General features: G+C 47.0%; 1 protein-coding gene across 2 annotated transcripts in view; it reads left to right on the top strand.

Moving 5' to 3' along the window:
• gfm2 (GTP dependent ribosome recycling factor mitochondrial 2) overlaps positions 1–24673 on the top strand; it is a 68306-nt gene that overhangs the window by 30671 nt on the left and 12962 nt on the right. For both annotated transcript variants that reach the window (XM_038805479.1, XM_038805480.1), the window contains exons 8-14: positions 2576–2716; positions 6909–7008; positions 14775–14955; positions 15054–15130; positions 15987–16125; positions 17110–17295; positions 19842–19957. In XM_038805479.1, coding sequence (XP_038661407.1) covers positions 2576–2716; positions 6909–7008; positions 14775–14955; positions 15054–15130; positions 15987–16125; positions 17110–17295; positions 19842–19957 — 940 coding nt within the window. The remainder of the gene's footprint in view (positions 1–2575; positions 2717–6908; positions 7009–14774; positions 14956–15053; positions 15131–15986; positions 16126–17109; positions 17296–19841; positions 19958–24673) is intronic.

The raw sequence follows: 24673 nt of genomic DNA, 5'->3' as shown, positions 1-24673 counted from the left end.
CGCAAGTATCCTAGAGAAAGGGAACTGTAGCGACATGTATGACCGACTGGTAGAAAGGGATGACACCGTACTGGACGCAACAAGAAGGAAATGGGAGGACGACCTGGGGATGGAGATAGGGTGGGGACTCTGGAGCGAAGCACTGCATAGGGTCAACTCCACCTCCACGTGTGCAAGGCTCAGCCTGACGCAATTAAAAGTGGTACATAGAGCCCACTTAACAAGAAACCGTATGAGTAGGTTCTTCCCGGAGTTGGAGGACAGATGTGAACGGTGCCAAAGAGGCCCGGCCAACCACGCCCACATGTTCTGGTCTTGCCCCAGACTTGTGGAGTACTGGACAGCCTTTTTCGAGGCTATGTCCAAAGTGGTGGGGGTGAGGGTGGAGCCATGCCCGATAGTGGCGGTCTTCGGGGTTTCAGACCAGCCAGATCTATTCCTGGGGAGGAGGGCGGACGCCCTTGCCTTTGCCTCCCTGATCGCCCGCCGTAGAATCCTGTTTGGCTGGCGGTCAGCAGCACCGCCCAGAGCTGCAGACTGGCTGTCCGACCTCTCGGAATCTCTCCAAATGGAGAAAATCAAATTCGCCATCCGAGGGTCGGACGACGGCTTCCACAGAACGTGGGAGCCATTCATGCAACTGTTCCGGGACCTGTTTGTGGCCAACGTACAAGAGGAAGAATAGTCGGGTGGCCAAGAATTGGGAAAATGGATGGTAATCGGGGGAAGGTAGCCGGGGGGGGGGGGGGAAGGGGGCTACGGGTTCGTTATGGGGGTTTGATGGCTAGCTAAGGCCCAAAACCAAACTGTAAATAAATGCCAATAAACATGTGCCTCGGCCATATTGGGGAATGTAAAATATGTATGCCGGCTGAAGGGGGGAGGCCACAGTTATTATTACGAAGATGCTTACCTGTAAATATATATGTTAATTTTTGCATGTTCTTTTTTTTCTCTCTCTAACAATTTGTAATTTGTTCAATATAAAACATGAAAACTGAATAAAAAACATTTATAAAAAAAAAAATAACATTAACAATTCTCTTCCCCTCTGAGGAAGAAACTCCCCACCCCCAAAACCTTTTTATTACCACCCGCAACCCCTAACAGAGACAAAAACAAAACACACAAAGGCATAAGTACATTGCACGAACACCACCCTTTCATACATAAAGTCCCAACAGTCCTCCTCACACCAGTCCCAACATCTTCTCTCTGATGAAGGCCTCTGCCTGCTCTGGCGTGTCGAAGAAATAGTCTTTTGAGTGACCTGCAGTTGTGCCGGGTACACCACCCCGAATCACATGCGCTTGCTGTAAAACATCGCCTTTGCCCTATTGAAGGATGTACATCTCTTTTCCAGCTCAGTGTGCCCGACCCAGTCAATGTTCTGGATCCTTTTCAGCCACTCCAAGATTTTCTCCTTTGATGGCTATGAAGGCAGATGATGACCACCTGGGCTTCTGCCTGTGAGCTCAATGAGCTCTGTCCAACTTCAGAGGGGTGAACAGGCTCGAAGGGCCGAATGGCCTCCTCCTATTTTTTATGTTTCTAACACCTCCTCTCCTCCCACCAGCCGAGAAACCATCTCCGAAAAATATTGGGTCGCTTTAGTGCCCTCCAGTCCCTCCGACTGCCCCACCAACCTGAAGTTTAACCAACTTGACCTGTTCTCCAGATCCTCCACTTTTAACCTCGGGCCTTTGTTGCTCTCTGCCTCCAACGAAACGAGCCGGTCCTCATGCTGCGGCAAGGCCTTCGCCACACCCTTCAGCATCTCACTCTGTAGTTTCACCACATTCGAGGTCTTCACCGGCTATTCACAAATCGGGGCCCAAAGCTTCCACAACAGTGGCTTTAAAGGATTCCTTTGTCTCCCTGCGCTGCTGCTCAAACTGCCTGTCCACCTGTTTACCAAATTTTTCCAGCTCCTGTGGCATCGAGATGGCCAACGTGTCTAGTGTAATGGGTGCAGTGGCCATCTTCCCTCCTTCAATTTCTTTTGACGGGCTACCCTCCTTAGTCTTTTTTGTATTGAGCTTCTTCGTTGACATTTTCGACATGCCTCTGTTGGGAAAGGGTTGACCCACTCAGGAAACGGCTTGGACACCAAAACCCCTGAAAAAATGGATAAAAGGAATAAAAAACAAAGACCCTGCTGGGAGCCACTTTCCGTGCTTCTTGTTCTTGCATGACGACACCGGAAATTCCCCTATTTTATATCCTTGCTGCAGTTGTAAATTCCACTTATAAATGCATAATCCATAAATGGCCTGACAGTTGAATACGCCGCAGTCATCCATTTTGGACTAGAGGAAAACAGTTGCCTATTATGAGTTCTCAATGTTGATTTGTCATGTTGCAATGGGACATTATCTTGCTTGGTTTGTGAGTAATGATTGGTTGAGCCAATCTTCCACACTCATTCAGCAATGAGCTCTCTAATAGGTCATATTGGTTTGTTTCGTAATGTCTGTGAAGTATATTTTAATAAAATAAAAACTGCAAGTTTTTAATATATATATATTTTTTAAAAGTTTCTCTCATGTTGACAAACTCGGCATTGTGTTTTCAGACATTGTTATGGGGATGACCTGTGTGCCCTCGCCTTTAAGGTTGTTCATGATAAGCAGCGTGGGCCTTTGGTGTTTATCCGCATCTACTCTGGTACAATGAAACCTCAGTCAGCTGTTTACAATATCAATAAAAACTGCACGTGAGTAATTATCTTGCTGCTAGAAAGTACAGAGCTCCCACACAGCCAGATGGATAAATAAATATTGTGCACAAAGGATGCATGGCTCTGACATCATTTTAATTTATACTTTGTGCAATTTTTGAACGGGATTGGTGCTGGGGAATAAAACACTTCTTTCACGTTTTGACATCCTGTAGTGGTATCAAAGCATTGGTACTCAAAAGGAGGTCGTTGGATCCAGGTAGCAGATTATATAAAAAACATTTACAACCTGGGAAGTACAAGAAATGAAGCCAAGGTGGATTAATAGAGTTAAGATACGGATCAACCCTGAACTGATTGAATAGCAGAACTGGGCCTTGGGGTTGAATGACCTACGCTTAAGCTCCCTTTTGAGATTGTATTTCAGTTGAAGTTAACAAAATCTCAACAGGGAAATCGGTTTGCATTGCTGGTCTGGTCAAAGTTTTAGTTTGTGTAAGGTTCTGATTGGACTGGCAGTCCAAACATTTCACTCCCATTGGCTCTTCAACTAAGCCAAACAAAATTGGATTTGGATTGGATTTGGGTTTATTGTCACGTGTACCGAGGTACAGGTAAAAGTATTGTTCTGTGTACAGTCCAGACAGATCGTTCCATACATGAAAAAGACATAAGACATACAATAAATACACAATGTTTCCCAAAACAAAAAGCAAATACATAGACTCAAACATCGGGTGAAGCATTACGGAGTTTAGTCTACACAGTAGAGAAGATGTGTGGAGAGATCAGGTCAGGGTATAAGAGGATCATTCAGGAGTCTGGTAACAGCGGGTAAGAAGCTGATTTTGAGTCTGTTCGTGCATGTTCTCAGACTTTTGTATCTCCTGCCTGATGGAAGAGGTTGGTAGAGTGAATAAGCTGGGTGGGAGGGGTCTTTGATTATGCTGCCTACTTTCCCACGGCAGCAGGAGATGTAGTCAATGGATGGGAGGCAGGTTCACGTGATGGACTAGGCTGTGTTCACAGCTCTTTGTAGTTTCTTAGTTTTGGGCCGAGCTGTTGTCATACCAGGCTGTAATGCAGCCAGATAGGATGCTTTCTGTGGTGCTTTCTATGTGAAAATTGTTAAGAGTCAATGTGGACATGCATAATTTCCTCTGTTTCCTGAGGAAGTATAGGAGTCGTGCTTTCGTGGTCATAGCATCAACGTGGGTGGACCAGGGTAAATTGTTGGTGATGTGCACACCCACTCCACTAGGTTCTCTATCTCCCTCCTGTCCTCTGACTCATCGTTGTTCGAGATCCAATCCACTACGGTCGTGTCATCAGCAAACTTGTAGATGGAGTTGGAGCCAAATTTTGCAACACCGTTGTGTGTGTAATGGGAGTATAGTACGTGTCTAAGTATGCAGCCTGTGTGGCCCCGGTATTGAGGACTATCGTGGAGGAGGTGTTGTTTATCCTTACTGATTGTGGTCTATGGGTCAGGAAGTCGAAGATCCAATTGTAAAGTGAGGAGCCAAGACTTAAATTTTGAAATTTGATATGAGCTTGGCTGGGATTATGGTGTTGAAGTCAGAGCTATATCCAATGAATAGGAGTCTGATGTCGGAGTCCTTGTTGTGGAGATGCTCCAGGGATGAGTGTAAGACCAGGGAGATGGCATCTGCTGTGGTCTGGTATGGCAGTATGCAAATTGCAGTGGATCATGGCATTCTAGGAGTATGGAATTAATGTCTCATGTGCCTCTCAAAGCACTTCATAATGATAGATTCTGGCATTGAGGCCTCCATTTATAGGAAACTTGCAGTACTGTCTGACAGTGAGTTATTTTGTGATCAAACCTGCATCACAAGATATATGCACTGACTGACAACACAACTGAGATAAAGTAGGCAAAGTAACTTTTTTTTTCTCTACAGTTTTGTGACTATGGGCGCAGTTCTCTGGCTGCATTGCGCTCAAGCAGAGAATCCCGGGAGTGGCCTGCAGTGAACCTCCTGACAGCCTCCGCACCTCGCAGGATTCACCGGAGTCCCTTGAGAGGTTGGAGTCGGAACTCCGCCCAACTTGGCGGGGCCGAATTACGTGGCAGAAGTAGGCCACAAACCTACTTAAAACCTATCTGCCCAGGATCCACCCACCTCCCTCGATTCCTAGGCCCCCCCAGCCAGGCGCCGATCAGTGCTGGTCCACACAAACGTGGACTAGGCGGAACAGTACCCGGGGTGTCTCCCGGGCTATTGGAGACCGCTGCGTGGTCAGGGTAAGTGCAGGATGGCTTCCTGGCCCTCCTGGAAAGCAGGCACCTTGGCACTGCCCAACTGGCACCTTAACACTGCCACCCTGACACTGCCAAGGTGCTCGCATAACACTGCCAAGCTGGCAGGAGCACTGCCTGGGTGCCAGGATGGTAGTTCAAGAGCGCCCAAGTGCCAGGGTGGCACTGCCAAAGGCCAGGGGGCGAATGGCGCCATGCCCATGAAATCATGGTGGAGGAGGGGTTTCAAGGGTTGGGGAGTTCAGGCAGGTTAGTAGCGGCCTCTGGGAGGTTGGAGGGAAGATGGGCGGGGGATCTAGAAGGGAGAGGTGCTGTAAGGGAGTTTGGGGGGACCTGAAGAGGGGGACCCCCAAGGACCCCATAGCAGGGTGTCCTCACTGGGGGGGGTGGGGTAGTTTTCCTGTGTGTGGGGGGTGACATTGCCCATGGGTGGGGGGTGTGGGGGACCTTTCAAAATGGCAGTCTGATCTCTTGAGTTCAGTTCCCCAGTGCTAATAAAAATTCTAAGTGTGGGCTAAACTGTTGAGTTACTCCCCAGGGCCCAAAAAAGTGACAAAGTGTCAGGATGCCCAGAGGACATGCACCTGGGGGTCTCTGATCCCCTTGGAGACCCCCACAAGTGCCGTTGCTTCTGGTCCCCGTTTCTGAAGACCAGTACTGAACGGCGCTCGTCTGAGGTCTCCGAGGCGAACTCGGGAATCTAAAAAGTGATCCCACCTTCAATGGACGGGATTGACATAGATCATGTTACATTTCGCGAGGCATTTTCGAGCTAGGTAGATCCTGGGAGCGGAGTCTCCCAGCTTCTATCGGCCACAGTGAGCTGCTTTTAAGGCGCAGCGTGGTCGTTCGATCGCGCCCTATATCAATCATTTGTCTTTTTTAATCACCCTGTTACTCAGACTGAAGCTTGAGCAATTTTAAAAGCAGCACTTTAATGTGAGGAAAGGCAAGTGCCCTGATAGGGATCAGTCTTCAACACTTCTCACTCCTCTTGGCCCACAGCCAGTGCTGAAAAAGCACTTGCCATCTTTCTCCAACTGTTTTCATCTTCCTTGCACTTCGAGATCTCCTGGACCCTAGGGAACACGAGCCGCTACTACTAAACGTAAAGGGCTATTAAAAATCTAAGACCTGCAACTTCATTAGCATTTTTAATTACTGACTCGGGACCAGGTTCTTTGTCCATATCAACCCTCCTTGGTTATACAGGAAGTTGACACACACAGCAGGTTGGGTGATGTTTTAGATTGTCAGAATTTAACTCGCGCCTGCCCTGACCTGACTAAAATGCAGGATATTAGCTCAGGAAATCAGGGCACTATATTCATCCAATATCTAGATAAATGAGCAGAACAAATATGAAAAAGTTCTATGTCGGAATTGCATCTGTTTTTTCTTCTTTCTTGGGATGTTGCCGCTGGCAAGGTCAGCAATTGTTGCCCATCTCTAATTACTCTGAACTAAGTGGTTTACTCGGCCATTTCAGAGGGCAGTTAAGAATCAACCACATTGATGTGGGTCTGGGGTCACATGTAGGCCTGACCAGGTAAGGACAGAAGATTTCCTTCCCCAAATATTCAACCAGATGGGTTTTTACGACAATCGATGCTAATTTCATGACCACCATTTCTGAGACTAGGTTTATATTCCTGGTTTTATTAATTGAATTTATATTCTACCAGCTGCCATGGTGGCATTTCAACCCCTGTCCCCAGAAGATTAGCCTGGACCTCTTGATTACTGGTCCAGTGACCATATCACGGCGCCACCATCTCCCCGTCGCCAATTATATTGCACATCAATCATATTTCATTGCCTGTAATATTTGTCTGTAAATAGCAGACAGTTTGGGTCCATTAACTGAATGTGAGTTTTTAAATCACGAACATGCTTTTTGAAACATTTTAACCAAGATTATTCTTGCTCGTTTTGCCTCTGCAGGGAACGAATGAGTCGCCTTTTATTGCCATTTGCCGAGCAGCAAATTGAGATCCCTGCACTACAGGCTGGAAATATTGCACTGGCTGTGGGACTTAAACAGGTGGGAGGACTTTATTCTACACTCCTTCGTTTGGGTATTGATTACCTTCTTGGAACATTGTGCTTTCCAAGATTTGAGTCTGTGTGCTCTCAGGTGTAATAGAAAGTAAAACTGTTGTTACTGATGAGGATGATGAAAATGAGGTAACATAGACCATAACATAATTGCTAATATTGCTGTGAGACCTGGATGAAAAGTCATATTGGGCTGCCGGGACAATGATCAGGATTTTTGGGATGGCGGGGTTTGCTTTCCTGCCTACGGAGGAATCGTCAGAGAACACATCCCTGCCGATACTGCCTGGCCCACAGCCATTTCACGCTCCAGCATGTGTTAGTTGGTCGGAGGTGGGACTTCCGCCCCTCCCCCAGGAGGAGGTCCTGCCTCAGACTCTCCTTTCTAGATGCTGTGGCGGCAGAAGCTGCATTGGACAGGACTGGGACCAAAAGCAGTCCCAGGATTCAAGTCCCCAGAGTTCAGGATCAAGTAAGTGTGAGCGTCTCAGGGCTGCGTGGAGATGGGCAAGGCAGGAGGTGCTAGGGGTGTTGGTGAAGAGGCTGGAGGAAAGGGAGCACCTGCATGGGCTAAATCTGCTGGGGACAGTGTTGGGGGGAGGTGGGGCGGAATATCCATTGTTAAAATGAGACGGCTGATGGACGGTACGGTGGCGCAGTGGTTAGCACTGCTTCCTCACGGCGCTGAGGACCCGCTTTGATCCCGGTTCTGGGCCACTTTCTGTGTGGAGTTTGCACATTCTCCCCGTGTTTGCGTGGGTCTCACCCCCATAACCCAAAGATGTTATGGGTGGCACAGTGGCTAGCACTCCTGCCTCACAGCTCCAGGGTCCCAGGTTCAATTACTGCCTCGTGTGACTCCTGTGTGGAGTTTGCACTTTCTCCCTGTGTCTGTGTGGGTTTCCTCCGGGTGCTCCGGTTCCCTCCCACAGTCCAAAGATGTGCAGATATGGCGGATTTGCCATGATCAATTGCCCCTTAGTGTCCAAAAGGTTAGGATAGATGGGGTCACTGGGTTAAGGAGATAGGGTAGTGATTCTATGTGCAGGGCGGTGAATTGGCCACGCTAAATTGCTCCTTAATTGGAAAACAAGAATTGGGTGCTCCAAATTTATTTTTAAAAATTTAAAAATGAGGTGGCTGATTGAGCTGCCTCCACACCTCCCACCTACGGTTACAACGGGATTACTTTTCGGGCCTCCACCTCTGCCATTGAACTCCTCCCGCCTGCCTGACAATTGAGGCCAGGTGGGAAACGGCTCTTAAGTGGTATTAATTGGTGCAAGGGCAGGCAGGCTGGCTAGCCTGGGCCTCAGCAGTCCCAGCGTAAAGTAGCAGAGAGGTCAGGGCGGGCGAGGGCCACGTGGAAAGGCCATCTGAAAGACCTTATGGCCACCATCTGCCTACAAACCTGTTATATTTCGTTGTTTGCGTTTGATAAAGTTTCCCATGGCAGGTTGATGGAAAAAGTGAAGTCGTATGGGGTTCAGGGTGTACTAGCTAGATGGATAAAGAACTGGCTGGGCAACAGAAGACAGAGAGCAGTGGTGGAAGGGAGTGTCTCAAAATGGAGAAAGGTGACTAGTGGTGTTCCACAGGGATCCGTGCTGGGACCACTGTTGTTTGTGATGTACATAAATCAAACTATCCCACTCCCTGTCATTCTGGTGTGTTCCATGTGCCGATCCAATAACCGCTTGAAAGTTCCTAAAGTGTCCGACTCCACTATCACAGCAGGCAGTATATCGCATTAATAATAAATTTGGTTTTAAAATACCAAATCCCTATTTCTTTGTGCAATCACCCCTGGAGTGAAGTAGTCTTTCCGCAGTCTTTCAAAATAAACTAAAATATTTCAGTCTAGTATACTAGAGACAATTTAAAAAAAAATTCCTGAACCTCGCACCCCAGGAATACTCAACTCACAGGTGCAACAGGCAGGAAATGCAGCCTCCTGGCTTCTAAAACTACGATCTATAGTGACTGTTTCAGTGAATCTTAACTACACCCTAATTGATGCTCCCGGGTGTTTTGGCCCCATATTTATGTGAAATGAACTAACTTACAGTCCCCCATTTGAGTCTCCTCTTTTTAAATGATCTGGACGATGGTATATAGGTGGTCTGATTAGCAAGTTTGCAGATGATACTAAGATTGGTGGAGTTGCAGATAGCGAGGAGGACTGCCAGAGAATACAGCAAAATATAGATAGATTGGAAAGTTGGGCAGAGAAATAGCAGATGGAGTTCAATCCAGGCAAATGCGAGGTGATGCATTTTGGAAGATCTAATTCAAGAGCGGACTATGTGGTCAATGGAAGAGTCCTGGGGAAAATTGATGTACAGAGAGATCTGGGAGTTCAGGTCCATTGTACCCTGAAGGTGGCAATGCAGGTCGATAGAGTGGTCAAGAAGGCATACAGCATGCTTGCCTTCTTTGGACGGGGTATTGAGTACAAGAGTCGGCAGATCATGTTACAGTTGCATAGGACTTTGGTTCGGCCACATTTGGAATACTGCGTGCGGTTCTGGTCGCCACATTACCAGAAGGATGTGGATGCTTTAGAGAGGGTGCAGAGGAGGTTCACCAGGATGTTGCCTGGTATGGAGGGTGCTAGCTATGGAGAAAGGTTGAGTAGATTAGGATTGTTTTCGTTGGAAAGACGGAGGTTGAGGGGGGACCTGATTGAGATCTACAAAATTATGAGAGGTATGGACAGGGTGGATAGCAACAAGCTTTTTCCAAGAGTGGGGGTGTCAATTACAAGGGGTCACGATTTCAAGGTGAGAGGGGGAAAGTTTAAGGGAGATGTGCGTGGAATGTTTTTTACGCAGATGGTGGTGGGTGCCTGGAACACTTTGCCAGCGGAGATGGTAGAGGCGAGCACGATAGCATCATTTAATCTGGACAGATATATGAACGGGCGGGGAACAGAGGGAAGTAGACCTTGGAAAATAGGAGACAGGTTTAGATAAAGGATCTGGATCGGCGCAGGCTGAGAGGGCCGAAGAGCCTGTTCCTGTGCTGTAATTTTCTTTGTCTTTTTTTGTAAAGAGATAAGGTATGGGGGTGCCCACACTCTGGATTCTTGCAAAACACGATGAGCAGTTTATTATGGGTGTTGTTCATACAATCAAGATGGTGATCTGCGCAAAGCCCGCGCAAACACTCTGGTGTCGTCACCACACATCAAGTGATGCAGAACCAGCAAGAATGTATTCCCAGATACACAACAAAACCGAGCAGCAGGGGGACATGAAATTCTACCCAGTATATTGTGATACTTTGTTCTTGGTTCATCCCAAGCTCACTCCCCAATATTATTCATTGTGAATATCACCCAAGAAAGGAATAAGTAGTTGAATGTGTCTTCAATTCTGTCTCATGTTTGCTCAGGGAATAAAAAACTGTTTTGGATGGAACGTGAAGGTTGAGTTGATGTTTTGCCTCTATAAATGTTGCCTATAGAAGCAGCAGCAGAAGCTATTTTTAATGTATTTGTTGGAGTTTACCCTCGGGTTTAAAGTATGAAATCAGATTCCTCATAGAAATTCCACAGGAACGTGTATATTCAGGCCACATTTACATCGTATGTCGCGACCCGACACCCCGCGCCCCCGAGTTTGACAATGCCTGTTTGAGGTGGTAGTGGTCATGGGTTTGGAAGGTGCTGCCTAAGGAGCCTTGATGAGTTCCTGCAATGCATCTTTTAGATGGTACACACTGCTGCATACATAGATACATACATAGAAGATAGGAGCAGGAGGAGGCCTTTTGGCCCTTTGAGCCTGCTCCGCCATTCATCACGATCATGGCTGATCATCCAACTCAATAGCCTAAATCTGCTTTCTCCCCATAGCCTTTGATCCCATTCTCCCCAAGTGCTATATCCAGCCGCCTCGTGAATATATTCAAAGTTTTAGCATCAACCACTTCCTGTGGTAATGAATTCCAAAGGCTCACCACTCTTTGTGTGAAGAAGTGTCTCTTTACCTCTGTTCAAAATGGTTTTCCCTGAATCCTCAGGCTGTGACCCCTGGTTCTGGACACACCCATCATTGGTAATATCTTCCCTGCATCTAACCTGTCTAGTCCTGTTAGAATTTTATAAGTCTTGATGAGATTCCCCCCTCATTCTTCTGAACTCCAGCGAGAACAAACCCAACCTAGTCAGTCTCTCCTCGTATGACAGTCCCGCCATCCCTGGAATCAGTCTGGTAAACCTTCACTGCACTCCCTTGAGAACATCCTTCCTCAGTGAAGGAGACCCTCCCACCTAATTTGGTATCATCTGCAAACTTTGAGATGTTACATTTTATTCCCTCATCCAAATCATTAATATATATTGTGAATAACTGGGGTCCCAGCACCAATCCCTGTGGTACCCCACTGGTTACTGCCTGCCAATTTGAAAAGGACCCATTAATCCCTACTCTTTGTTTCCTCTCTGCCAACCAGTTTTCTATCCACCTCAATACATTTCCCCCAATCCCATGCGCTTTAATTTTGCACAATAATCTCTTATGCTGGATTTTGTCAAACGCCTTCTGAAAGTCCAAATATAATACCACATCGACTGGCTCCCCCTTGTCGACTGTACTGGTTACCAAAGAATCTTCAAACGTCTTCAAAGAATTCCAACAGATTTGCCAAGCATGATTTTCCCTTCATAAATCCATGCTGACTGACTGATCCTGCCACTGCTTTCTAAATGTTCCGCTATAAAGTCCTTGCTAATAGATTCGAGCATTTTCCCTGTTAAGCTTACTGGTCTATAATTGCCTGCTTTCTCTCTACCTCCCTTTTTGAATATCTGAGTGACGTGAATTACCCTCCAACCTGCAGGGACAGTTCCAGAGTCAATCCCTTTGCCCTTCTTTGCAGAATTCTAAACTGCTCCCAATCCTCAGACCTATTATTTTTCTTGGCCAATCTGTATGCTTCTTCCTTGGATCGGATACTATTTCTAATTACCTTTGTAAGCCACGGACTGGTCCTCTTACCCCTTTTGCTTTTGTGCCAGACAGGAATGAACAGTTGCTGTGGTTCCTCCATGCGTTCCTTGAATGTTTGCCATTGTCTATCCACTGTCATCCCTTTAAGGAACTCTCCTAAATCGATCAAGGCCAACTCGCGCCTCATATCCTCATAGTTCCCTTTATTAAGATTCAGCACCCTAGTCTCCGAATCAACTACTTCACTCTCCATCTTGATAAAAAATTGTATCATGTTATGGTCGCTCATCCCCAAGGGGTCTCGTACAGCCAGATTGGCAATAATTCCCTTCTCATTACTGCAACTGTGCGTTGGTGGTGCAGGGAGTGAATGCTTGTGGAAGGGATGCCTATCAAACGGGCTGCTTTGCCCTGGATGGTGTCGAGCCTCTTGAGAGTTGTTGGAGCTGCACTCATCCAGGAAAGTGTGAAGTGTTCCATCATACTCCTGACTTCTGCCTTGTAGGTGGTGGACAAGCTTTGGGGAGTCAGGAGGTGAGTTACTCACCATAGGATTCCAAGCCTCTGATGTGCTTTTGTAGCCACAGTATTAATCTGGCTAGTTCAGTTCAGTTTGTGGTCAGTGGTAACCCCCAGGATGTTGATAGTGGGGAATCCAGTGATGATAATGTCATTGAATGTCAAGGGGCGATTGTTTGATTCTCTCTTATTGGAGATGGTCATTGCCTGGCACTTGTGTGGCGCAAAGGTAACTTGCCACTTTTCAGCCCAAGCCTAGATATTGTCCAGGTCTTGCTGCATTTGCACATGGACTGACTGCTTCAGTGTCTGAGTCATGAATGGTGTTGAATATTATGCAGTCATCTGCGAACATCCCCACTTCTGAGCTTATGTTGAAAGGAAGGTCATTGATGATGCAGTTGGAGATGGTTGAGCCAAGGATACTACCCTGAGGAACTCCTGCAGTGATGTCCCGGGATTGAGATGATTGCCCTCCAACCACCACAACCATCTTTCTTTGTGCCAGGTATGACTCCAACCAGTGGAGAGTTTTGCCCCTGATTCCCATACTCCAATTTTGTCAGGGCTTCTTGACGCATTACACAATCAAATGCTGCCTTGATGTCAAAAGCAGTCACTCGTATCACCTCTGGAGTTCAGCTCTTGTGTCCATGTTTGAAGTATGGCTCTAATGAGGTCAGGAGCTGAGTGACCCTGGCAGAACCCAAACTGAGCACCTGTGAACAGATTATTGTTATGCAAGTGCTGCTTGATAGCACTGTGATGATCCCTTCCATCACTTTACTGATGATTGAGGTTAGACTTATGGGGCAGTAATTGGCTAGGTTGGATTTGTCCTGATTTTTGTGTACATGACATATCTGGGCAATTTTCCACATTGCTGGGTTGATGCCAATGTTGTAGCTGTACTGGAACAGGTTGACTAGGGGTGCAACAAGTTCTAGAGCACAAGTCTTCAGTACTATTGCCGGAATATTGTCAGGGCATTAGCTTTTGCAGTATCCAATGCCTTCAGCCATTGTTTGATATCACATGGGGTGAATCGTATTGGCTGAAGACTGACATCCATGATCCTGGGGACCTCTGGAGGAGACTGATTTGGATCCTCCATTCAGCACTTCTGGCTGAAGATTATGGCGAATGCTTCAGCCTTGCCTTTTACACATATGTGCTGGGCTTCTCCATCATTGAGGATGGGATATTTGTGGAGCCTCCTCCTCCAATGAGTTGTTTAATAGTCCACCAGCATTCACAGCTGGATGTGGCAGGACTGCAGAGCTTAGATCTGATCCGTTGATTGTGGGATCGCATGGTTCTGTCTGTTACTTCCTGCTTATGTTATTTTGCACAGCTCCTGTTGTAGCTTCACCAGGTTGACACCTCATTTTTCAGTATGTCTGGTGTTGCTCCTGGCATGCTCTCCTGCACACTTCATTGAACAAGGGTTGAAACCCTGGCTTGGTGATAATGGTAGAATTGGGGATATACCGGGCCATGAGGTTGCAGATTGTGGTTGAATACAATTCTGCTATTGCTGATGGCCCACAGTGCCTCATGGATGCCCAGTCTTGAGTTCCTAGATCTGTTCTGAATCTATCCGATTTAGCACGGTGGTAGTGCCACACAACACGAACGAGGGTATCCTCAATGTAAAGTATCGCCGAAGAAATAATGATATCAGATCACATGGCTGAGAAAAGAGATGTGGACGGAGGAGAAGCTTGTGTAGAGATGCAAATGTGGAAATACTTGCTGTAAATAAAGAGTAATGCTATTGAGAAACTACAGACTCAAGTATGATACTTTGGGAGAATAGAATATCCCCAAAAGTCTTATCTAGGCCCTGACCACACATTGAAACATGGGACAGAATTTTACGCTCTTCCCACCCCAGGTTCTGGTTGGGGGGGGGGGGGGTTTAAAATTGCATCATCGGGATTCCCCCCGGGATCCCGCCTGTCCTGATCCAGACTCAATTTCGCGGTTGGACGTGCAGGGCCTTGGGTGGGAAACCTGCTTTTCACCTATTAAGGTCCTTAAGTGGCCACTTAAGAGCCTTTTCCTCCTAAAGTGCTGTGTCTGGACAGGTTCGAGAGCTGTCCGCCAAGGGCGGGACTCCCCTCTAAGGGTGGACAAAAGTCCTGCCCAATACCAAGCAACGCAAACTTGGGAGTTTGAGAGTCGGCAGTAGCCTGTTAGGCGCTGACTCTAAGGATGGAGAGCTCTCTTAAAATTCTACCCATTAATATTTGACACATCTTTCCATTGCTGTCAGACAGCAACAGGTGACACAATAGTTTCATCAAAGTCATCGGCAGCAGCTGCAGCCTGTCGCACAGGAAAGAAATCTGGGGGAAAATACAAGGAGCAGGAAGATCCCATGTTGGCTGCAGTTGAAATTCCAGAGCCAGTCTTCTTTTGTACAATTGAGCCACCATCAGTGGCAAAGCAATCAGGTACAGTACATTACAATGTGTTTGTCAATATCCAAGCAATGAGACTACATTTTGCAGATCCTTACAATATTTGACCTAACTTGTTTCTGCATATATAGATTTGGACCGTGCTCTTACCTGCCTCCAGCGGGAAGATCCCAGTTTAAAGGTGAAGATTGACCCGGATTCTGGTCAGGTGATGTATAACTTCACAAGTTATGGGCAGGATTCTCCGTCCCGCCGCACCGACAGCAGAATTTTCCGTCCCACCAGCCGGCCAATGGCGATTCCCCATTGTGGGCAGTGTGTGCGCTGCTGGCACAACGGAGAATCCCGCCAGTGGAGAATCCAGCCCTATATCTTTTTTTCTTTACCGCGTAGTGTTGTGCTCATCTTTTTGAAACTTAGATGCTATTTGTGTTAGTTCTGCGACTCAGTGGTTAACTTCATTAGATCAAATTTTAATGTGTGGGCACTCAATTCGAGGTCCAATTGATTTGCAGCGACTATAAAGGTATGGTGCACACCATGACTATACTGAAGTATTATGGTATCAAAGGTCCACTTTACAGCCTTGCTATTTAAATTGGCAGTGCAGAAGCGTGAAAAATGTCCTCATTGACTGAACTTCTCTCTCAAGCTTTTGAGAAGCTTGCAATCAATCGACAAGGTAACAAATTGCCACTTCAGGGCATTCTGTGTCAGACTATATTCTGCATCACACTGTATCTCTCTTTCATCACCCACAACATTTACATTTGCACATTTTCTTCACAGCTAGAAGTGTTACTTAGTTTAATTTGGCATGGCTATTTTTGTAGGTATGGGAGTCGGTAGATTAGTGCACCCAAACCATTTACAATAGAATGTAAAATGAAGAATATTGTCTAGACAGATGAATACACAGAACAGTAGTAATTTTACTCGATACAAATTAACTAATAGGAAGCCATTAAGCCCCTCAATCCTGTTTGCCGTTCAGTTCGATTTAACCCCATTTACCCTCCCCCTCCAAAATGAAACATCACTTGACTGTTCTGCTACTTTGATAGACTATCTTATGTGGAATGGGTGAGCTGCACATTGAGATAATCCATGATCGTATCAAGAGAGAGTATGGAATTGAGGCGTATCTCGGACCCCTCCAGGTGGCCTACAGAGAAACTATAATGCAGTCTGCTAGTTCAAGTGGTAAGCTCTTAATGTGCTGCGATATTCGGTCAATTTAATGTCATTGAAGCAATTCCCTAAATTCGGTTTTTCACTAATAATAATCTTTATTGTCACAAGTAGGCTTACAACTACACCAGTACACAGGCAGAGGCTGTATGCTTTTCAAACGCTGCTCACGTAGCCCTTTTGCTTCCAGTATTTCCCACTAGAAATGAAATGAGGTGTTATAACACATCCACCCAGAAATTGGCAGGTGTGCTATAATTGTTCACAAGTTACAGTAACACACCACACATTGGATTTCCTTAATCATATTAGCTGCAAAGGACACCTGCTTGTTTCTAGCACCCAACATTGTTCTGGGTGGAGGGAATTTAAGGTGTTTGCAGTCAATTTCATCCCACAACCAAGGGTACTGGCTCACAGAGGCTGTGCAGCTGACCGCCAAACACAAACTAACCTGGCTATGAAATATCATCACAGGATCCAGGACCCATCTTGGTCACTGACAGAGGTTGCAGCCTGGCAGGAGTTCATTGAAATTCTGCAATGTTCAAAAAATATTAATCCTCATTCACCTTTGCAATATGGAGGCCAAAGATTAAACCAGTTGCAACAACTAGAAAAAAAAGTCAAATGAAATCACAACAAATAATGTCGAAGAATGTCTGTTTCTTGGTTCGGGCGCCACTCCACTTCAGAGATTTAAGTACATTATCCAGGCTGACACTTCAATACAGTACATTAGGCATTCAACCAAGATTCCACCTGCCTGCTCAAGGTGATGCAGAACAACCCATGGAAATATCTGAAGAGAAGGGAAATTCCTTCACTGTCCTGGCAAACAATGTCACACAACCAACATCACTGAAACAGATAATCTGCTCATGTATTTAATTTCTCTTTTTGGGATTTTGCTATGGCACATTGTTTATTCTATTGTCTTCTAAAACAGTGACTACACATTTTGAGCAGTTTCAATGCAGTTGTTTCTTTCTTCAGATACATTGGACAGAACAGTTGGGGGGAAACGTAACCTGGTAACCGCTGAGCTTTCTGTCCATCCATGGCTCGGAGAAGGGACAATGTCAGCGCCACTAATTGAGATTTCAGATCTGCTAATTGAACAGCTTTCTCAGGAAACACTGCATGCTGTAGAAAATGGAATCCAAAACTCGTGTCTGCAAGGTACCAAACTACACGTCCAATCTTTATCAAGTGTATTCAACTGGGGGCACAGTGGTTAACACTGCTGCCTCACTGCGCCAGGGTTCAATTCCGAACTTGGGTGACTGTCTGTGTGGATTTTGCACGTTCTCCCCGTGTCTGTGTGGGTTTCCTCCAGGTGCTCCGGTTTTCTCCCACAGTACAAGGATGTGCAGGTTATCCAGAGGCTTTATGGATGCAGATGGAGTTGAGCTTGTGTAGGGGGTCGGGGTTAAGGGTGCTGGTCATGGCTTCTCTACCTTTTTCTCCAAGGAAGTACTGAGGGAATTGGGTGATGGCATCCACACTGAAGAATTTCGGCAGCATTTTAAATTGCGGGTGGTATTGAAGTTGGTGCCGGTTTACACAAACTACGGGGGTGATTCTCCGAGCCCCGTGGCGGGCCGGAGAATCGGCGCCATTTCCGCCGGCGCGTTTGGTGCGGTTCCGGCCATGGGCTGCTGGAATCAGATGGGCCGAGCGGCTGCGCTGATACAACAGAGTCCCGCCGGCGCCGTTCACCACTGGTTGCTGCCGGCGGGAATTATGCGGGGACAGTCGGGGGCGGGGGGGGGGGGGGCCTCCTTCACCAGGGGGCCTCCGATGGGGTCTGGCCCGCAATCGGGGCCCACCGATCGGCGGGCCGGCCTCTTTCCCCCCCCCCCCCCCCTCCCCGGGCCTACTTCCTGGTCCAGCCGGCCCCTGAACACCAACCCCATGTTGGTCGGGGCCGGTGGGCTAAAGAAGTCCCCTGCGTATGCGCAGGTTGGCGTGGCCCAACTGCGCATGCGCGGGTTGGCGCGGTGCCCATTTAACACCACATAAGGAGGCTGGAGCGGCATGAACCGCTCCAGTGCCGTGCTGACCCCCTGTGGGGGCCGGAATCTGTCGTACCCGGGTCCGGTTCGCGCCATCGTGAAACGTAACAGCGTTCACAACGGCGCAAACACTTTGACCCAATATTGTAGAATCGCCCACCACATGCTTGAGCTGGCGAGGCTGGATGCTAAGGTTTAGGGGATGGGTGGAAACGTGGCGTTTCTGTGATGAAGGATTTTTTTTTTGGAGGGTTAATTTGCGAGCCTTGAGGAGTTGTTCAAGAAATTTGGGCTCTCACAAGCGGATGTACCCAGATATTTACAGGGTCGTGAATTTGTGAAGAAAATCTGTCCGGCATTCCCCATGGTGCCCCCTTCCTTGTTTCCGCCTTGTTCTTGGCGGAAGGGAGTACCTCAGCGGTTTATGGGAGGCTTTTAGCGGAGGGGGGTATCCTTGGAAAGGGTGAAGGCCAAATAGGAGGAGGAGCTGATGTCTTGAGTTGCCAGAGGGGGTTTGGTGTGAGATTCTGCGTAGGGTGACCGCAACATCATCCTGTGCAAGGCTGACGTGTATAGAGCCCAGTTGACCAAGTCCAGGAGGAACAGGATATTTGCAAGATTGAAGGGTGAGTGTGTGTATTGTGGGAGGGGCGGGCCCAGCTAATCATGTACATATGTTCTGGTCATGTCCTAAGCTTGAGGGTTTCTGGGTCTCCTCCTTTGGCACCATGTTGGTGATTCTACAAATTGAAGGGCAGCACGGTAGCATGGTGGTTAGCATCAATGCTTCATAGCTCCAGGGTCCCAGGTTCGATTCCCGGCTGGGTCACTGTCTGTGCGGAGTCTGCACGTCCTCCCCGTGTGTGCGTGGGTTTCCTCCGGGTGCTCCGGTTTCCTCCCACAGTCCAAAGATGTGCGGGTTAGGTGGATTGGCTATGCTAAATTGACCTTAGTGACCTAAAAAACAAGGTTAATGGGGGGGGGGGGGGGGTGTTGTTGTTGGGTTACTGGTATAGGGTGGATACGTTGACTTGAGTAGGGTGATCATTGCTCGGCACAACATCGAGGGCCGAAGGGCCTGTTCTGTGCTGTACTGTTCTATGAATCCTTGTCCTCTCGGAACCATATTCGGGGTATCGGACTTGCTGGAGCAGAGGTCAGCTTCTCCACCCAGCGCCTCTTTATGGCTGGGCGATCTTATGGGGTTTTTGTATCTCGAGAAATTTAAGTGCACCATAAGTGGCACAATTGAAGGGTTTTACCGAAGGTTACAGCTGTTTATTTTATATTTTAAAGAGCTGGTCACCGTTAGTTGTTGGGGCGGGCATTGGTGGAGTTTTTGGTTGGCTCTCTGGTTGGGGGCGGGGGGGGTGTTTGTTGTTATGTATAACATTTGGAAAAAGCTGAATAAAGATATATTTTTTTGAAAAGATGTGCAGGCAAGTAGGATTGGCGTACTAAATTGCCCCTTAATGTCCAATGGTTAGGTGGGGTTACTGTGGAGTAGGCCTAAGTAGGGTGCTCTTTCAGAGGGTTGTTACAGACTTGATGGGCTGAATGGCATTCTTCTACACTGTAAGGTTTCTATGATTTATTTTAGATTTATTTCAATTTTATTCATAGATGACAAAGTGTCATGTTCTGTAAGTCACAAAGTGCGAAGTCTGAAGCAAATGGCAATTATGTCCATTTGCCTGTTTCTCGTTGTAGGTCCTCTGTTGAGATTCCCTGTTCAGGATGTGGTGGTTGTACTGCAGTGTCTCAGTGTGCATCCTGGAACATCATTGGCAATGATTTCTGCGTGCGTGTCACGTGGCGTGCAGAAGGTAAGGCCTTGAGAAATCCGTGCTAAATACTGTACACAACTGTTTTTCCAGACAGTGTCAGGTACTACCTGTTTATAGGGTTATAATCTGATTAAAACATTCAAGGAACATCATAATCCAGGAGGTGGTTAATAAGGGCAAGTTGAACTCTGAAATTAAATTGCTGCCTTGGAAGTGCTCCAGGATTTCTGTTATCTCCACCACTCATTTTAGAGGTGGTCTTGGTGTACAGCTATAATAATGAGCCACTGATGGTGCGATTGCCCAATAACACCTGCTGAATCTGCACTGAGCCTGAAATAGAATGACAACGTTTAGTTGTGTGGCAGGATAATTGAACAGGAAAAACTGCTCTGTTCAGGGTGGTGTCAAGCTTCTTGAACCCATCTGCGTGAGTGATGAGTCATCTGCCATACTCCTGACTTTGAGCCTTTTATATGTTGGAGAGGTTTTGAGAGCAATCATTGCGGAATAGCCGCTTTCTCCCCGGTTTGTGCTAGGTTGGCTGATGCAGTTAAGTTGTTAATAAATGTAGACGCCCCTACCCCTGGCCCCCAACTTCCAAGATGATGGGAATTTCAGCAATGATCGTACTGTGTTAAGGGTTAGGGAGAGAGGGTGGGCCTTTCCTTTGTTTGTGCTGGCAGCACTTAGTTGCCTGTCACTTGTCAGCCCCTTACTGAAGGATGATGTGGAGATGACTGTGTTGGTTCATTCACCTGAGGAAGGAGCAGTGCTCCGAAAGCTAGTGTTTGAAACAAACCTGTTGGACTTTAACCTGGTGTTGTAAGACTTCTTACTGAAGGCTGACACGGTTTTCCTTGTCTGAAGACCAGTCACTGGCTGGTCTTCAGACAACTGAAAAGAGGGATTGTGAATGAAACTGGCACTAAAATCAGCAGCAGAATATGTTCCTGGTGTTCTGATGGGGAGAAGGTCGTTTCTGAAACAGCTGATCGGACAATAATTTATTTGTGCTATTTTCTGGATTTTACGTAACTAGAGTATTTTCCACATTATTAGGTAGACGTTAGCGTTGTTGTACTGGAGCAGCTTGGCTAAGGAAATGTCTACCTGTGCTTTTCAACTCTATAGCTTAAAGGTTTTCAGGTCCCATAACCATGACTGTGTTCACTGTACTCCAAACTGCTTAAGTAGCATAGTCACTGGCTGGTCTTCAGACAACTGAAAAGCCTTGGTTCGAATCCTCATACGATGAGCAAACAGGTACCGAGGCTCCTCATGTGCAACATAGTGAGCAGCACAACTTACCATAAGATCAGCGAGTGCATTGTGTTGAATTTTCCACTTGCACTGAATCCGGCCATACTTTCACCCGGAGCATTGCTGATGACAACAGAAGTTTGATAGCAAACAGCACACTTTCATTTGAGTTCATCTAAAACCCACTAAACTGCATCTGTATTGGAGAATCCCAATTCTTGTGAGCAGCAGTGTGGAAATTTGCTTGGTGAGGAACAAATGTGCAAGCCCAAGTTTCAGTGTTAGGAATTTACAATACCTTGAAGAATCATTCATGTAAGCTGGTGCAGTGGCACAAAATTATATACATTGGCAATAGTCATGGGTGATTTTTGCCTGCTTAACCATGAAGAGTATTGCAAAGCTCAGGAAGCCCCAAAAGTGAGGGAGAAATGAACTTGTTTCCCCCTTTTAAAGAGGCACTTTCTCCTGAGGGGCAACGGATTGCCAGACTTCTTCCAGTGTCACTGTGAAATCACCTGCAAAGAGGCACACTAGTGGAATAACTTAGTCCCTTTCTCTCCCTGTAAATGAGCTCTTTGCTTTTTCTTTTTTTTAAATAAACATTTTATTGAGGTATTTTTGGTGTAGTAACAACAACAATATACATGAAACCATAAACATAGTGCAAAAGCCATTTACCTTTTGTACAGGTCCCACCCTTATTGACCCCCTACTCTAATCTAAACTACTCTTCCCCCCCCCGGTCCCCCCGTCTTTTCCGCAAAGAAGTCGACGAACGGTTGCCACCTCCAAGGCGAACTTGATTTTCTCCAAACAGAGAAAGCTAGCCATGTCCGATAGCCAGGTCTCCGACTTCGGGGGCTTTGAGCCTCTCCAAGCTAATAGTATCCGTCTCCAGGCTACCAAGGAAGCATAGGCCAGAACATCTGCCTCTTTCTCCTCCTGGATTCCCGGGTCTTCTGACACCCTGAAAATCGCCACCTCTGGACTCAGCGCAACCCTTGTTTTTAACACCGTGGACATGATGTCCGCAAACCCCTGCCAAAATCCCCTCAGCTTTGAACATGTCCAAAATATGTGGACCTGTCCTCCACCCCAAAGAATCTGCTTGTCCGGGCCACTGTCATATGAGCCCAGTGGACAACCTTAAATTGTACCAGGCTGAGCCTGGCTCATGTTGCGGACGCGTTGGCTCTAATCAACGCGCCTGCCCATAGACCATCCTCTATCTCTCCTCCCAGCTCCTCCTCCCACTTGCGCTCCAGCTCCTCGGTCCACGTCTCCTCCAACCCATAAGCTCCTTATAAATGTCCGAGACGCTCCCTTCTCCTACCCACACTCTGGAAACTACCCTGTCCTGAATCCCCCTTAGCAGTAGGAGTGGGAAGGTTGGCACTTGTTTAAGAAGAAAGTCCCGCACCTGCAGATACCTGAATTAGTTTCCACTCGCCAACCCAAACTTTTCCTCCAACGGCCTCATACTCAGAAAGCTCCCCTCTCTGAACATATCCCCCATCCTCTCAATCCCTGCTCTCTGCTATATCCGGAACCCCCCATCCATTCTCCCCGGGGCAAACCGGTGATTATCACAGATTGGGGCCCAGACCGATGCTCCCACATGCCTCCTCCATTGGCTCCAAACTCTCAGGGCTGCCGCCACCACGGGGCTGGTGGAGTATCGCGCCGGCCGGAGCGGCAGAGGCGTAGTTACCAACGCCCCCAGATTAGGGTCCTTACAAGAAGCTGCCTCTATACGTACCCATGCCGACCCCTACCCCACCCCCCACTTCCTGATCATGGCTATATTAGCCGCCCAGTAATAGTTACTAAAATTTGCCAGCTCCAGCCCGTCCTCTCCCTGACTCCGCTCAAGCATTGCTTTCCATACTCTTCGATTTTTCTGACCACTTCTTAAATTTGACTTCAACACATTGATGATCACTCGCAATCACATCCTGTTGCTTTGTGGCGCAGTATTTTGAGGCTGTAATGCATTGCTAAAATAGGAAGTTCAAAAAACTGCAGTTTCACAAAGCTTTGAATAGAAAAACGAGCTTGAACCTGATTGGCATTGAAATCAGATTCAAACTGCTTTATTTTTCTGAGCTACTTACAAAGATCCCATCTTATTTGGCTCAACCATCTCTATCCGTTCGTGTTGGGTATGAGTAGCTGTAACTAAACAACCAGTGCTTCCTGTGGGGAAGGAGACTGCTTGTTTAATTTAGAAGCTGACTGTTAAAGAGCCAAAGCAAGTAGTCAACCCAAAAAGAAAATGAAGAAGATAATGAGATAAACTCGCTGATCTTGTAGTCCTAGTGGAGGACCATGTTCAAGGACAGCCTGATCTGCCGGTTGGTCTGTAACATTGTTACCCTGATTAAAATACTGCTATCAGTAGGGGGGTTCATTAAGCTGTAAGATTGTCTTTAAAAACTCAACTCTTTAGTGGTTAGCACTGCTGCTTCACAGCGTAGGGTCCCAGATTCAATTCTGTCCTTGGGGGACTGTATTTGTGGAGTTTGCATGTTCTCCCTGTGTCTGCATGAGTTTCCTCTGAGTGCTCCGGTTTCCTTCCACAGTCCAAAGTTGTGTAGGTTGGGTGGATTGGCCATGATAAAAAGTTGCTTTGAGAGTCATCCAGACTCGAAATGTTAGCTCAGTTCTCTCTTTCTCTCTCCACAGATGCTGTCAGACCTGCTGATATTGTTCATGGGTCCTGACAATATCCTGGCAATAGAACTGAAGACTTGAGTTCCAGAACTTGCCGCATCCCTAACCAAGTTGTTCCAGTACAGCTACAACATTGGCAATTACCCAACAATGTGGAGAATTTCCCAGGTGTGTCCTGTACACAAGAAACAGGACAAATCCAATCCAGTCAATTACTGCCCTATCAGTCTACTCTCCATCATCAGCAAAATGATGGAAGGAGTCATCAACAGTGCTATCAAGTGGCATTTACACAGCAATAACATGCTCACAGATGTTATTGATCGTGTTTTCGGGTTCCTTAAGGGGGAGAGGGAGCAGTCCCAAGTCGTGGTCCACATAGGTACCATGACATAGGTAGGAAAAGGGATAGGGATGTAAGGCAGGAATTCGGGGAGCTAGGGTGGAAACTTAGAGCTAGAACAAACAGAGTTATTATCTCTGGGTTGTTACCCGTGCCACGTGCTAGCGAGACGAGGAATAGGGAGAGAGAGCAGTTGAACACGTGGCTGCAGGAATGGTGCAGGAGGGAGGGTTTCAGATTCCTGGACAATTGGGGCTCATTCTGGGGTAGGTGGGACCTCTACAAACGGGATGGTCTCCACATGGACCAGAGGGGTACTAATATCCTCGGGGGGAGGTTTGCTAATGCTCTTCGGGAGGGTTTAAACTAGTTCAGCAGGGGATTGGGGACCTGAATTGTAGCTCTAGTACACAAGAAGCTGAGAGTAGTGAGGTCATGAGTAAGGTTTCAAAGTTGCAGGAGTGTACCGGCAG

This window comes from Scyliorhinus canicula, chromosome 8 (assembly GCF_902713615.1).
Source record: "Scyliorhinus canicula chromosome 8, sScyCan1.1, whole genome shotgun sequence".
NCBI classification, from domain to species: Eukaryota; Metazoa; Chordata; class Chondrichthyes; order Carcharhiniformes; family Scyliorhinidae; genus Scyliorhinus; species Scyliorhinus canicula.
Note: the sequence above shows the minus strand (reverse complement) of the source record. Positions and strands in the feature narration are given on the sequence as shown.